General features: G+C 39.8%; 1 protein-coding gene across 1 annotated transcript in view; it reads left to right on the forward strand.

Moving 5' to 3' along the window:
* The window catches only part of ryr3 (ryanodine receptor 3), a 423,842-nt gene that overhangs the window by 362,676 nt on the left and 45,591 nt on the right, over positions 1-15,575 (forward strand). Inside the window, exons 89-94 of the mRNA XM_068038163.1 lie at positions 2,857-2,938; positions 3,583-4,883; positions 4,994-5,043; positions 5,148-5,313; positions 8,308-8,394; positions 10,554-10,730. Of these exons, the coding sequence (XP_067894264.1) occupies positions 2,857-2,938; positions 3,583-4,883; positions 4,994-5,043; positions 5,148-5,313; positions 8,308-8,394; positions 10,554-10,730 (1,863 nt within the window). The remainder of the gene's footprint in view (positions 1-2,856; positions 2,939-3,582; positions 4,884-4,993; positions 5,044-5,147; positions 5,314-8,307; positions 8,395-10,553; positions 10,731-15,575) is intronic.

Genomic DNA, 15,575 nt, shown 5'->3' on the forward strand with positions numbered 1-15,575 from the left:
TCCATCCGAAGGTGCTTCCGGGCAATTGTTGGGCATAGTAAATGGCTCCATCTCATCAGCCAGTCCTTGCTGCCAGCGGAGAGTCTGTTGCCGCAGCCAGTCCAGTCTCCTCACGGGAAACATGAGATGAGATAAGAAATACAGAATGCACTCCATTAAAACGTTACAAAAACGAAAGTGACCGTTAAGACGGTAGGTTGCAGCACATGTACTGCCTGCACACAGCAACTCACAACAGGGACTGGAGAACATGCAGTGGCCCAGACAATGGAAATGTTTTCAGAGCAGCTTACAACGGGGACTGGAGAACATGCGGTGGCCCAGACAATGGAAATGTTTTCAAAGCAACTTACAAAGGCAGAGCAACTTACCTTGGAACAATCTCCTGTGTCAAATAAAAATGAAGCAAGTCTCCAAAACGAATAAATAATTCAGATAAAATGCGAGAAAATGCCCGACGAAACCTCTCCTCCTTCCACTTTCAAAAAGTCGCGCCGAAGCTTTGACGCATGCGCAGAGGCCAACCTGACGCGTTGCATGAGGAAAACGACGTAACGCAATGACGTCATCTGCGCATGCGTAAAACGGCCCTGGCAAGCCGGACCGCAGCGCATGCGCAGAGGGCATGAGACCGTCTGCGCATGTGCGCACCGCGGCGCATCCTGATGACGTCGGCGATGACGTAGCGTTGTCATGAATTACTTTGAAAAAAAAAGCCAGCAGACATCAGTTAATTCAGCTGGGACCAGAGATCAAGCCTGGGTCCTTCCTGGCTGGTATGGCCTGGTATGGTACCAGGTCCTCCAGATCAGGAAGGGACCATTGTAAATTATGTTTGGAATTCATTTATGGTCCAAATATTTTGTTTTAGTTTACAATAACAATGCAGAATGCAGCAATCTTACATATGTTTAAATAATACATTTTAATATTTTTTTGAGGAGGAGTGTTATAATACAGTGGATTTTACTAGGTTAAGCAGCCAATTTCTTGGGTCCAGCATAAAAGAAAAATTGGTGCTGTCCCACAGCACCCATGTAGCACTGCCCAAATTGTTCCTGTTGCCAAATTTCTCACACTTTTTTTTGTATTGGGAGCAATACTATTCAAGCCTATGTTAATGAGATTCAGATGCTATCATAGTGACCGGGGCCTCAATTTTCCCTGTATTTATCCTGGTTGCGTACAAAATGGAATGGCAAGAGTTTTGAGGCACTTCATGTTCTGTATTGAAGGAATCTGATCTCTATTGTACTTACCGAAATGTTAAATTTGAATTGTTTTGTAATGTATTTTTTTTGCAAATTTTTTAATGAATGAAGTATATTTTTGGGGGGAAAAAAATCCTGGTTGAAGGACAAGTGCTGCTTGCCCTTATAGGTTGAATATTAGAGCCAGATAACTTACTTAAGAGGAATCATGTCATGTAACCTTGCATTTTACATAGCAAGTTAAAAAGGAACTGAAGTGGAAAGATTTTAGGATTTTTTTGAGAAAGCCCAATGATTTTTCGGTATTTAAATCTAGCCAATACTGAAACCAGTAGGGGAAATTCACTGAGTTAGTGGTGTGCTTGTCAGGCAGTTGCAATTCCCACTCCACCACATTTACAGTGGCCTGGCCAGCAAAAAGGAATGCCCGAGCCATAAACTGCATGTGATTATTAATGGTCTGGAATTTGCTGTCAAAATACTGGTGAGGCTAATGACGCTCAGTATTATTTATCCACAAATGGCACATCAACTTCAGGCTAGGGACAAACGCAAGGTTAAACAGAAATCCAAAAGTTGCTGTCCAAGTTGCACCGCTCTGCTGTTATAGCTTCATGAAAATGACATCTCGTCTGACTCCCCACTGAAATTCATTGAATGGCGTGAAGGTCTTGTATTTGCAAATAGATACAAGTGAAACCTGCTACAGAAAGTTAAGTCTTGTCCAACTGCACACTTAATAATGTGATAAATTAATTACTGCCAATTAAACTCTGGTACTGAAAAATTAACTATTACAAGTGTGAAAACTCATTGCTTCAGGTATTGATGTCAAGGAGATTTTACAAATGTTACAATCTTTTTTTGCATTTATTTCATTTCATCTTAGTTTGTTCAGTTTGCTTACCCACTGTTTTTTTCAGGTTTGCACTTGCTGCTGTTCAATATTCAGTGTATTTACACCTAATCTGTACTATTGCTTTGTCTTTCAACACACCATTAACATATTGTTTGCCTTTGCTCCGTGACCTTTTGGTCAGCTATGTGGCCTGGTCCAATCTGCACCTTCTCCTTTGTTATCTCTTGCCCCATCCCCACCTCACTTGCTTATAATCTGTGACTTTTCTAATATTTGTCAGTTCCGAAGAAGGGTCACTGACCCGAAACGTTAACTCTGCTTCTCTTTCCACAGATGCTGCCAGACCTGCTGAGTGATTCCAGCATTTCTTGTTTTTGTTTCAGATTTCCAGCATCTGCAGTATTTTGCTTTTATTATTATGGCAAGAGATTCTCCTTGCACAGCATGCAAATTCCTTTCTACCTTATTTGTTATTTTAAAAAGAGAAATGAATTAATTCATATTTATATTTTTCTAAAGCTGTTTTGACTTCTCGTCCTGAAAGCCTTTACCATGATGGTATTTAACACAGTCTTCATCCAGGGCTTGAGTGTGTATGTGTGTTAAAATACTTTGATATTGAAATATTTTGATAGATTTTAGTTTCTAAGCTATTCTCTTCCTCTCTTGACTTTTTCAAGTGTCAATTCAAATTATAAAAGATAACTAAATAGCTGAAGGCTGGTTTCTTTTCCATTATTCAAAAATGAACTAATGTAAATGTGAAATGTTTACTTTTGTTTTTAGGATTCCAGCCAGATTGAGTTGCTGAAGGAACTGTTGGATCTGCAGAAAGATATGGTGGTGATGCTATTGTCACTGCTGGAAGGTTAATATTTCTCATGTTGTGCACCTTTAGAAATTCACTTAGAATCTGGTCTAATAATGGTAGCATGTTTAGCTAAGGTTGTGAATGTTCCCATCTGCCAAAATACTATTTTTGTTAGGCATTTATATCACTTACTTTTTGCATATAATTTTTAGTAACAATATTGTCCAGTTAGTAATGTCCAGTTCTGCATCATTTTAAAATGCTTCATTACATTTAATCAAGTCAGTAAAAAAATACTTTGAAGGTTGCTCTCGATTGCATGTTACTCATTGGAGTGCTGTTTCTTATATATATATTTATTTGTGTGACTGTAAAAATAGTCATTCTACTTTATTAGTGTTTGTGTCCCAAACTGAAATAGCAGAAGTTTTTTTAAAATATCTCTTTAAACTATTTCTTGTTTCAGGTTTAAATCATTTTTGGTAATGATTTGAATGTGGATGAGCTATAACTTGAAAAAGAAAACACAGACAATTGCATTTGTTTATGTTGAATTTAATTTATAAATTATGGATTAAGAATTTTGTGTAAATTGTCTTATTGGTTTCAAAATTTTATAAATATGGATGAAGGAATTTGTTGTTTAAAACACTTCCTTTTTGTTTGTGTTTATTTACATTTGTTGTTCTCTACAATCTTAGGGAATGTTGTAAATGGAACAATAGGCAAACAAATGGTAGACACATTGGTTGAATCTTCCAGCAACGTGGAAATGATACTGAAGTTCTTTGATATGTTTCTTAAATTAAAGGATATAACCACTTCTGATACTTTCAAAGACTATGACCCAGATGGTAAAGGAATAATGTCAAAAAAAGAATTTCAAAAAGCTTTAGAGAGTCAGAAGAAATACACACAATCAGAAATAGAGTTCCTACTGTCTTGCGTTGAAGCAGATGAAAATGATATGTTTAACTATATCGAATTTATTGACCGATTCCATGAACCAGCCAAGGACATTGGTTTTAATGTAGCTGTACTGCTGACCAACTTATCTGAACACATGCCCAATGACAGCCGCCTGACGATCTTTTTGCAACCAGCACAAAGCGTTCTCACATACTTTGAACCCTATTTAGGACGCATTGAGATTATGGGTGGTGCAAAACGCATAGAAAGGGTCTACTTTGAAATCAGTGAATCAAGTAGGACACAATGGGAGAAACCTCAAGTCAAGGAGTCTAAAAGGCAGTTCATCTTTGATGTTGTGAATGAAGGAGGAGAATCAGAAAAAATGGAACTCTTTGTGAATTTTTGTGAGGACACCATATTTGAAATGCAACTAGCATCTCAAATCTCAGAACCTGATTCAGCTGAGAGAGCAGATGATGATGATGAAGATGAACCTATCTCAATTGAAGAAGAAGATGAGGAAGTGCTTGAAGCCTCAAGTGCTTTTGCGGCAGCTTGTCATGATTTCAAAACTAGTTTGTTCAAATTTTTCAGCATCTTCACATTTAAAAATATCAGAAGGCAATACAAGAAAATTAAGAGGATGACAACCATGGAATTATTAAGGGCATTTTTCTCCTTCTTCTGGACGCTGTTCATTGGCCTTGTCTTCTTTATTTTCAATGTAGTACAAGGACTTTTCCAGATTGTATGGAGTGCCATGTTTGGGGGTGGCTTAGTTGAAGGTGCCAAAAACATCACTGTCACAGATCTTTTAGCAAGCATGCCTGATCCAACACAACTTGGAATTCATGGAGATGTGACAGAGTCAGAAAGAGCAGAAATTCCAGAGAAAGGTGTTGTATCAGAGTTTGAGACCATAGTACAAGGTGAGAAAAGTGAAACAGAGATGATGCCTGATATTTTTATGAAAAAAGGAGGCAAGGCAGTGGGTGACATGCATGGAGGTCTTGGTGATGTCTCAGAAATTATAGGAGCAGACAGCCCTCCTAGTATTGAAAAAGCATTACGTCAACAAAAGAAAGCAGAGGTAGGTTTTAAAAATATTTTCCACGTTTCAAAACTTTCAACTTCAATACTTTAAATCTCATAAAGCTTAACAGACTAAATGTTTCATTGTCCGTTCTACTGAATTTCAAGGTTGAACAAAAGAATAAAGCTGAGAATAAAACAGAGTCTGAGAAGGCTGAGTAAGTTCCTCTTACAACATATTGGTGTAAAGAATTTCAGTTAAAATTGTGAGTTATTGTCAGGCAGGTGACCTCTATTTCCTGGTGTGCTCTTGCCTTGATAGCACAGAGGATGGCGAGAAGAAGGACAAAGCTAAAGAGGAACATTCAATTGAAAGTCAGGGAAAAGAGAAAAAGGAAAAGAGACGACGGGGGCAGAAGGAAAAAGAGCCAGAGGCTTTCTTGGCAAACTTCTGGGAGGGACTGGAAATTTACCAAACCAAAACTGTGGTATGCAGCTAGATTTTGTGCTTATATTATGTGTTTGGTGCTCTAATTATATGTTATATAAAATACGATTTGGCTTAAATTTTGACCAATTTCTCTTTATTAAATGCAGCAGAATTGCAAACAAGGATGTAACACTGGAGTTGTGCAGCAGACTGGATAGTCGCTGAAATTGATTTTTCTTACAGCTGCTGAATTTAGTTACATTTCTTGTTATAGGGCAAGGATTTTTTTTTATATCATGATGATAAACTTCTGATACCTTCAAACTCCACTATTCCTATGCTGCCCTGACTAGCCTCCCATTTTCCACCCACCATAAACTTAAGCTCATCTAAAACACTGCTACCAGCATCCTAATTCGCACCAAATCCCATTCATCCATCACAACTCTGCTTGCTAACTTACATTGGCTCCCAGTTCCTTAATGTCTCCAATTTAAAAATCTCATCCGTGTGTTTAAATCCCTCGTGATCTCACCTTTCACTATCTCTGGATCCTCCTTCAGCCCGACAACTTCCCTCTCCCTTCCCAAACTCCCCCGTCTCCTGACAATGGCCTTTTATCCATTCTCCACCTGCCTTTGGCTCACCATTAGTAGGCTTACTCTCAACCTTTTAGGCCCCACACTCTGGAATTCCCTCCCTAAATCCCTCTCTTTTCCACATCCCTCTCCTCATTTCACCTCTTTGACCAAGCATTTTGGTCACCACTCCATTTTTGTCTGATTGTCTCTCGAGATAAGGAGGCCCAAAAGAATGCCTATGTAAATGACCATGGGGCATTTTTCCACATTAAAGGCAATATAAATGTGAACTGTTGTTCAGCACAGAATGCCATTCTGTTTTAACCTCAACAGCTAAAGAGTACACCTGCTGATGGAAAATATTTCTGCTTTTTGGCTACTTGTCTTTGGAGAAGATTGCAAAATTAGATTTACAGTAGTTTGTGCCGTACTCCATTCCTACTAGCACCAGGGCTGGAATGTCACAGTCTCTGGCACAGCAATGGTATATTTTCACCTTTGGAAATCAAATTTAAATCCAGCCAAGAATAATCTGATGAAAGTCTTCTCTGTCGGCTGCTCGTATGGACCCTCTGTGAAATAAGTTTGAACAGTCCACAACCCAGATCCTCAAGCCATAGGGATTGCTGGTGTCAAAAATAGTGCAGTAATGAGTTTTAATATATTGACTGACATGTGGAAATAAGGCATCTGTGATTTGGCTAATCTTACAACAAATAAAAAACTGACTAATCCTTGCCAAGTCTTCTGCATTTCTGTGACAAAAATAAAGTTGAGTGCCTTTGCTATTTTTGCTGCTGCTGTACTGGCAGCATGGTCCCAAATTTGTTTCTTGTTTGTATTTTTGTTTCAAAAGATGGAACTATTCATCTATGGCTTCCTTGTGAAGGAATAGACTGTTTCATGCATAGTTCTTTAATGAAGTCAAAGTAGCTTTGTTGCCAAAACAATAGTACAGTAAAGTGAGACTTAGTGATAAACCTGAGAATTGTTGATGCATTCATACTTTTATCTGAACTAAAATGGCTGAGCTTGTGTTTATAATGTATCCTGGTTTGCTCCATTGGACCTCTAGTAACTCTCCCAACTGCCTTAATACCTTTATAGCTGATGTTATTAATGTTATGTGGGCTGAAAGAGAGTAAATTTGCATACTTGTTTTCATTTGTTGATCAACAAATCAAAAAATGTTAAGAATCTTTACATCAACATGTGTTGATCCAGTTTGATTCTCGGAGGAATTTTGGGAGTGGGCGAAATCATACTAATATTCCATTTATACCATCTTCCCAAAGTAGTACATATAAATGCACACACTTAGCAATAAGTTCACCTCCATTGCCCCCTCGCATCCTCCCCCCACCATTCCCCTCTGCCATCCCTGTACTTTCTTGGAACATTTACTGAAATGTTCATTCTTCTTAATGTCTGCAAAATAAATTCAATTTTGGACATAAATTAGGATTACAGACTTTATTTCCAATTTATTAACTTAGTAACAAAACCGTACCTCTAAGTGTGTGTATTTGAGAACACTGACTGTTTGTGTACTCTGTTTTGCATAATGCTAAAACAAACAATCGCTGGTGTATTAATTTTCCCAATGTACACACTATCATTCTTTATTGCCTCATCTGTGTACATGAGTGATAGTTCAATGAAGAATTCAAATGATATAAAATACATAATGAAGTGCAAGTAAAACTCAGGTTAATTGAACACTTTTCTCTGTATATAATATATTATTACCTCAATAAATTAGTACAAGGCAGGGCTGAAATTACATTGAATTGAAACTGTTACATCATCACTATAGAACTATCCTGTTAGGTGATTGAATATGATTGCAATTCTTTTGTAGCTGAAATACAAAATTTAAAAGAGTATAAATCTGACAATTTATTAGAAAGTCATTTTGTATTAATGCGCTCAAACATTCTACATAGTTCATTGTTAGCTTCTGCTTTTCAGTTTTGATGTAATTATACAATTTTTAAATTGTTATAAGAAAGGATTGACAGAGTAGGGACTGGATTCTAACTTTAGCTGGCATATGCACTTGGCCTTTTTGCAGACAATGACGGGTTACCTATTTAGTGTCACATTGATTGAAGCTGCAGTTTTTTTACCAATTGAAGGGAAATCAAATTAGCTGCTGCTCCAGCTTCAGTCACTTCTTGGCCACTCTCACCAGCTAACTTGCGAATATAGGTACAGGATGTGAATCCATCCACTATCAATGACCCATCCAATTCTGTCAGTGGGAATCCAAAGACACAACCATGAATTTATTTGGATGTGGCTGCTGCAGAAGTTACCCTTCAATATAAATGTTTCTACAGCAGTGGGAAAAAGTTCTTCAATATAAATATAGGAATGTGATAAAAATAGGACTGGCGTGTAAAATATCAAGTTGGTCTGAGATTCTGTTCAAATATTGGTACATCACCAGTGAATTATTTTTGTTTCAGAACTATCTAGCCAGGAATTTCTACAACCTGAGATTGCTTGCTCTATTTGTGGCGTTTGCTATCAATTTCATTCTGCTCTTCTACAAGGTACTGAAAATAGTGTGACCATTTGTTTTTTGCTTCTTTTATTATTGCAATTTTGCATTACCTACTCGCAACAAACAACACTGCAAGTAAAGAATAAGAAAAAGAGAACAGTGCCTTAATGTATGCAGCAGAATAATAAGAGTGAAGCAGGAACAAGTTCCTAACCAGCAAACACCAGAAAAGATTAGATCAACCAATAGATTGTTAAGATAAACGTTATTTGTGGTGAGCGTTCCAATGAGAATTCAAACAAAAAGAACTGTAAGAGGCTTATTCAGGCCCAATGTTAGCAGGGTTGACTGGGACCAAGATAGTAATTCGCAGAATTTACACTGGGAAAGATTTTTGATATGATCTTCAAGCCTCCAAAGGGTAAGTCCAAGAAAAGGGGACCAGAATTTGGAGCAGAGAAGTGGACACATTACCTCCAGGTATCACAGGAAAATGGGCTAATAGTAGTATAGGGAGATGAAGGGACAGGTGCAGTCGGGGCAATGTTTCATGCAGAACCCTCTTCCAATGGCCGTTAACATTTTAAACTAAAGGGAAGTTAGTATATACAGTCTATTCCTGATAATTTGTAGTTGTTTATTTCAAATAACTTGATATGATTTCAAATTACTACATAACAAATTCAAACTACACGTAAAAAAATCTTCTGGTACTGTTTTATTTCATTAGGCCATAATTTGCATTTTTTTATGAAAAGAATGACTGAATTATCAGGAGTACAGTTTTTTTCTGAATTGCAATTTAGCCAGAAAAAAAATGTCAATTTGAATTTTCATGTATTATGCAATAGTTAATTGCTTTTCTGTATGTATGTGAGTAATTTGAGACATGACATGATAAGTGTAGCATTTTTGGTTCCAAAAGCAATCCGTGCATCGTGTCTGGGTTAACTGTAGACCAATTGATAAAGATTCTCTATGTCAACAACTCCACTATTATTGTGCCATGTGGCTACCAGGAGGATCAAAGGTGTACTGGATGGACATTCATCTTTTTTATCAGCTAGCAATTCCTATGTTCCTATGAATCAACCAGATCTGGCATATGGTCACTCTACGGCCAAACAATATTGGGAAGGATTCAGAGAAGACTGAACAGAGTGATTCCCATTCTTAGGAGTTTAAGTTATAAAGAAAGACTCAAGTGATTGAGCTTATTTTGCCAGAGTAAAGAAGACTGAGTGGAGAAATGATAGAGGTCTTTAAATAATGTAAGATAAGATTGAAGAAAGCATGCTATTTATGTTAGCTCATAACAATGGAATGGTACGAAATTCACAAGCATCAAAGGCAGTGATTAGAAAAATCTTTTTTTCCGCTTTATTGTAGACAGATTATCAGAGACAGTAGTGGCTTCAGAGTCCATTTTTGAAGTATTGATATCTGTTATGAAGAGCTTGCGGTTTTACAGATGTAGGCAGAACCACATGATTTTTTTCCCCCCAGGAACAATAGGCATTGCTTAAAAAGAAATCAGCAGGTTGTTTGGATAGAAGGTCCATGACAGAATAATCATTTGTAGGCTCTGGATGAATGGGTTAGATGTCCCTTTCTCACACTGGACTTTATGTTCTCCTGAATTGAAACTTGCAATAACTTGGCAGTTGGATGACATAAACTTAGGAAATTATATATAAATAGCCAGTGAATTTATCTTAATTAAATTGCTTTAGTAACAAGTTGTATCCTCCAATCAGTCTTGACAACAATGGCATAATCAACATGAGAAGTTCACCCAAGGGAAATGTAGCTGTGAACGCATGTTACAGTGTGAAAACTCCAGCATGCTGTGCCATCCCACAACATTAAGTCTTCTGGTCTATCCAAGTCCGAATTGAATTTAGATAGTTATTAAAAGAGAAAACAGAAATGTTAGAAACGCACAGCAGGTCTGTCAGCATTTTAAATGAAGAATAAAGATGCAAAAATATTTCAGCTGATGGAAACAATCACGTCTTATTCTTTTCAAAATGTGGACAGTGCTACTGTTTGTTCATAGCAATTTATGCTTTTTATTTCTCAAACAGATTATCTTGATTCAAATTAGAAACTTTACAAAGTTGCAAATATAGTTTCAAATGTTTGCTTTACCATGAAATACATATTTTATCTAGTTTCAGAAGCATTGTGTTATTTTTCCCCTTGAAGGTGACTGAGCCTCCAGCTGATGATGAGGATGGTGATTTCAGCTTCTGGAATGATGATAATGTAGATTACTACGTGTTACAGGAGACTACTGGATACATGGCCCCAACGCTGACATTTCTTGCCATTATTCACACTATTATCTCAATGCTTTGTATCATAGGATACTACATATTGAAGGTACAGTACAGCACCTTTCAAACTCTCCCACTTTGAAAAGCCTGCAGTACAGAGATTTAAGGTCATAAGCTCAGAACATCATAAGAAATAGGAACAGGAGTAGGCCATTCAGCCCTTTGAACCTACTCCGCCATTCAATAAGATTGTGGCTGAGCTGATTGTGGCCTTAACTCCATTTTCCTGCCTGCCCCCCATAACCCTTGACTCCCCTGTACATCAAAAATCTGTCTAACTCAACCTTGAATATATTCAATGACCCAGCTTCCATTGCTGTCTGGAGAAGAGAATTCCAGACATTAACAACCCTCTGAGAGAAGAAATTCCTCTGCATCTTAAAAGGGGGACCCATTGTTTTAAAACTGTGCCCTCTAGTTCTAGATTTCCCCCATCAGGGGAAACATCCTCTCAACATCTACACTGTCAAGCCCCCTCAGGATCTTATATGTTTCAATAAGATCACCTCTCATTCTTCTAAACTCCAATGAGTACAGGCCCAACCTGCTCAACCTTTCCTCATAAGGCAACCTCTTCATCCTAGGAATCAGCCTAGTGAACCTTCTCTGAACTGCTTCCAATGCAAGTATATCCCTGCTTAAGTAAGGAGACCAAAACTGTACACAGTACTCTAGGTGTGGTCTTACCACCACCCTAATTTTATACTCCATACCCCTTTCAATAAATGCCATCATTTCATTTGCCTTTACTAGCTGTACCTGCTTGCTAACATTTTGTGATTCATATACAAGGACACTCAGATTCCTCTGTATCACAGCATTCTACAGTCTCTCTCCATTTAAATAATATTCTGCTTTTCTATTCCCACCAAAGTCAACAACCTCACATTTTCCCACATTATATTCCATCTGCCAAATTTTTGCCCACTCACGTAACCTATCTATATCTCTTTGGAAACTCTTTGGGCTGGATTTTATGCTCTCCCCCATGGCGAGTTTGGTGAGGATATTTCATCGGGCCGGATGGTGGCGGATGCCTCTACCCCGATTAAGTCCATGGCGGGAAGGCCTATGGATGGCTTTCCTGCTCCACTGCAAATTGAGGCCCAATTACGGCACTCTGCCTCTGCAGGTATTAACCCAGTGTCAGGCAGGCCTGTCACCACACAAGGAGCATAAGGTTCAATCCTGTGCAGGGTTGCTTGCTGGCACCTGGGGGGTGGGGTGGGGGGGGGTCCCTTGTTCAAAGGCACTCAGTACCTGATCTAGGGACTGGGCAACGGGAAGGTGTGGGAGCCGCTGAGAGCCACCCTGCCTACCCTTGCTGCCAACCCCCATGCACCCCCCTCACCTGTGACCCCCACCCCGCGAAACCCCTCCCACCATCACTCAGCTGAGTCCAGGATCCAGCGCTGACCCAGTCCTTGTGTTAGTGTCCTTTTCATAGCAGCCACCTCCTCCCCATGACACTGCTGAGCCGAAGAGCTCTGATTGGCCAGCAGCTCTCGGTGGGTGGAAATTTCACCCCCAGGGTCCTTGATTTGGGCAAGGACTGTCGCTGTCCACTTAAGTAGTACCTGATTGGCACTTAATTCGGCAGGCCTTCCTGAAAGGAGGTGATGCACGGCTCTCACCGGCTCTCTCGCTGGTATGCGAGACCTCCGTCACCTACATTAGAATGTAGGCCATCAGGTCCAGAGGACTTGTCAGCATTTAGTTCCATTAGTTTTTCTAGTACTTTTTTCTCTCATGATATTGATCCTTTTAAGTTCCTCCCTCCCTTTTGCCTTTTGATTTTCTACTATTTTTGGGATTTTTTTATGTCTTCTATTGTGAAGACAGATGCAAAACACTTGTTCAAAGTCTCTGCCTTGTTTCCCATTATTAATTCCCTAATTTCATCCTCTAAGGGCCCAACACTTACTTTAGCTACTCTCTTCCTTATATATTTGTAGAAGCTTTTACTGTCTGTTTTTATATTTCTTGCTAGTTTACTGCTATACTCTAATTTCTCCCTCTTTTTTTACATCATCCTTTGCTGGTTTCTAAAATTATTCCAATCTTCTGGCCTACTGCTAATCTTTGTAGCATTGTGTGCCTTTTCGTTCAATTTGACCTTAACTTCCTTAATTACCCATGGATGGTGTAGCCTTCTCATAGAGTCTTTCTTTCTCAGTGGAGTATATCTTTGTTGAGAGTTATGAAATATCTTCTTAAATGTCTGCCACTGCTTCTGTACTCTTACCTTTTAACTTATTTTCCTAGTCCACTTTAGCCAACTCTGTCTTCATAGACTTGTCATTGCCTGTATTTAACTTTAAGACACCAGTTTCACACCCAAATTTCTGACCCTCAAACTGAAAGAATTTTATAATCATATTTTGATCACTCTTTCTAGAGGATCATTTACTATGAGGTTATTTATTAATCCTGTCTCATTACACATTACCAGGTCTAAAGTAATCTTCTCCCGGTTGGTTCCAGAACGCCTTGTTCTAAGAAACTGCCCCTAAAACACTCTATGAACTCATCTTCCAGGCTATCTTTGCTAATTTGATTAGTCCAATCCATAGGAAGATGAAAATCACCCACAATTTTTGCAGTGCCTTTCCTACAAGGCCCATTATTTTTTGATTTATACTCTGTCCTACAGTGTAGCTATTGTTAGGGGGTCTATAAGCTACTCACACCAGTGACTTCTTTCCTTTGCTATTTCTTATCTCCACCCAAACTGATTCTACATCTTGATCTTCTGAGCTGAGATCATTTCTCAATACTGTACTGATCTCATCCTTTATTAATAGATCTATCGCACCTCCTTTTCCTTTTTTCCTACCTTTTCCAAAATGTCAATTACCCTGGAATATTTAGTTCCCAGCCTTGGTCACCTTGCGACCACGTCACTGTAATGGCTATCATATCTTACCCATTTATTTCTATTTGTGCTATCAATTCATCCATCTTGTTATGAATGTTGCATGCATTCAGATACAGAGCCTTTATTTCTGTTTCATTTTATCATTTTTCCCTGGTCTGACCTTATTTGCTGGAGCTCTCGTGTTTGTATGCTCTGTCCCTTCCTGTCGCACTCTGGTTATCATTACCCAGATCACTACCCTGCACTATTGCCTTGCCCTTTCTTGTTAATTTTCTAAATTTTCCTTCAAATAAAACTTCCCCCTTACTATTTAGTTCAAAGCCTTCTCTACAGCCCTAGTTATACGATTGGCCAGGACACTGGTCCCAGTGCGGTTCAGGTGAAGGCTGTCCCAACAGTACAGGTCCCTCTTTCTCCAGTACTGGTGCCAGTGCTCCATGAATCGAAATCCATTTCTTCCACGCCACTCTTTGAGCCACCCATTCAACTCTCTGAGGCGTTTGCATAGTGGTATTGTCACTGGACCAGTGACCCTGGGTATTGCTCTGAGGACATGGGTTCAAATCCAACCACAAAAGAAGGTGGAATTTGAATTCAATTAATAAATCTGGAATTTAAAAAAAAGCTAGTCTAATGTTGGCATGAAACCATTGTCGATTGTTGTAAAAACCCATCTGGTTCACGAATGTCCTTTAGGGAAGGAGATCTGCCATCCTTACCTGGTCTGGCCTACATGTGACTCCAGACCCACAGCAATGTGGCTAACTCTTACATGCCCTCTGAAATGGCCTAAGAAGCCACTCAGTTGTAACTAACTGCTACAAAGTCAATAAAAGGAATGAAACCGGACGGACCACCCGGCATCGACCTAGGCACCGGAAACGACAATGGCAAACCCAGTCCTGTCAACCCTGCAAAGTCCTCCTTACTAACATCTGGGGGCTTGTGCCAAAGTTGGAAGAGCTGTCCCACAGACTAGTCAAGCAACAGCCTGACAGAGTCATACTCACGGAATCTGACAATGTCCCAGACACTGCCATCACCATCCCTGGGTATGTCCTGTCCCACCAGCAGTCTGCTGGTGGGACAGGACATAACCAGCAGAGGTGGTGGCACAGTGGTATACAGCAGGAGGGAGTTGCCCTGGGAGTCCTCAACATTGACTCTGGAGCCCATGAGGTCTTATGGCATCAGGTCAAACATGGATAAGGAAACCTCCTGCTGATTACCACCTACCGCCCTCCCTCAGCTGATGAGTCAGTACTCCTCCATGTTGAACAGCACTTGGAGGAAGCACTGAGGGTGGCAAGGGCACAGAATGTACTCTGGGTGTGGGACTTCAATGTCCATCACCAAGAGTGGCTCGTAGCACCACTACTCACTGAGCTGGCCAAGTGCTAAAGGACATATCTGCTAGACTGGGTATGCGGCAGCTGGTGAGGGAACCAACAAGAGGGAAAAACATGTTTGTTCGCGTCCTCACCAATCTGCCTGCCGCAGATGCATCTGTCAATGATAGTATTGGTAGGAGTGACCACTGCACAGTCGTTGTGGAGACGAAGTCCTGCCTTCACATTGAGGATACCGTCCATCGTGTTGTGTGGCACTACCACCGTGCTAAATGGGATAGATTTTGAACAGATCTAGCAATGCAAAACTGGGCATCCATGAGGTGCTGTGGGCCATCAGCAGCAGCAGAATTGTACTCTACCACAATCTGTAACTTCATGGCCCGGCATATCCCCCACTCTACCATTAACATCAAGCCAGGAGACCAATCCTGGTTCAATGAAGAGTACAGGAGGGCATGCCAGGAGCAGCACCAGGCATACCTCAAAATGAGGTGTCAACCTGGGGAAGCTACAACACAGGACTATCTGTGTGCCAAACTGTGTAAGCAGCATGCGATAGACAGAGCTAAGCGATCCCATGACCAACGGATCAGATCTAAGCTTTGCAGTCCTGCCACATCCAGCCATGAATGGCGGTGGACAATTAAACAACTGACTGGAG

Source organism: Heterodontus francisci, chromosome 9 (genome assembly GCF_036365525.1).
Source record: "Heterodontus francisci isolate sHetFra1 chromosome 9, sHetFra1.hap1, whole genome shotgun sequence".
Lineage (NCBI taxonomy): Eukaryota > Metazoa > Chordata > Chondrichthyes > Heterodontiformes > Heterodontidae > Heterodontus > Heterodontus francisci.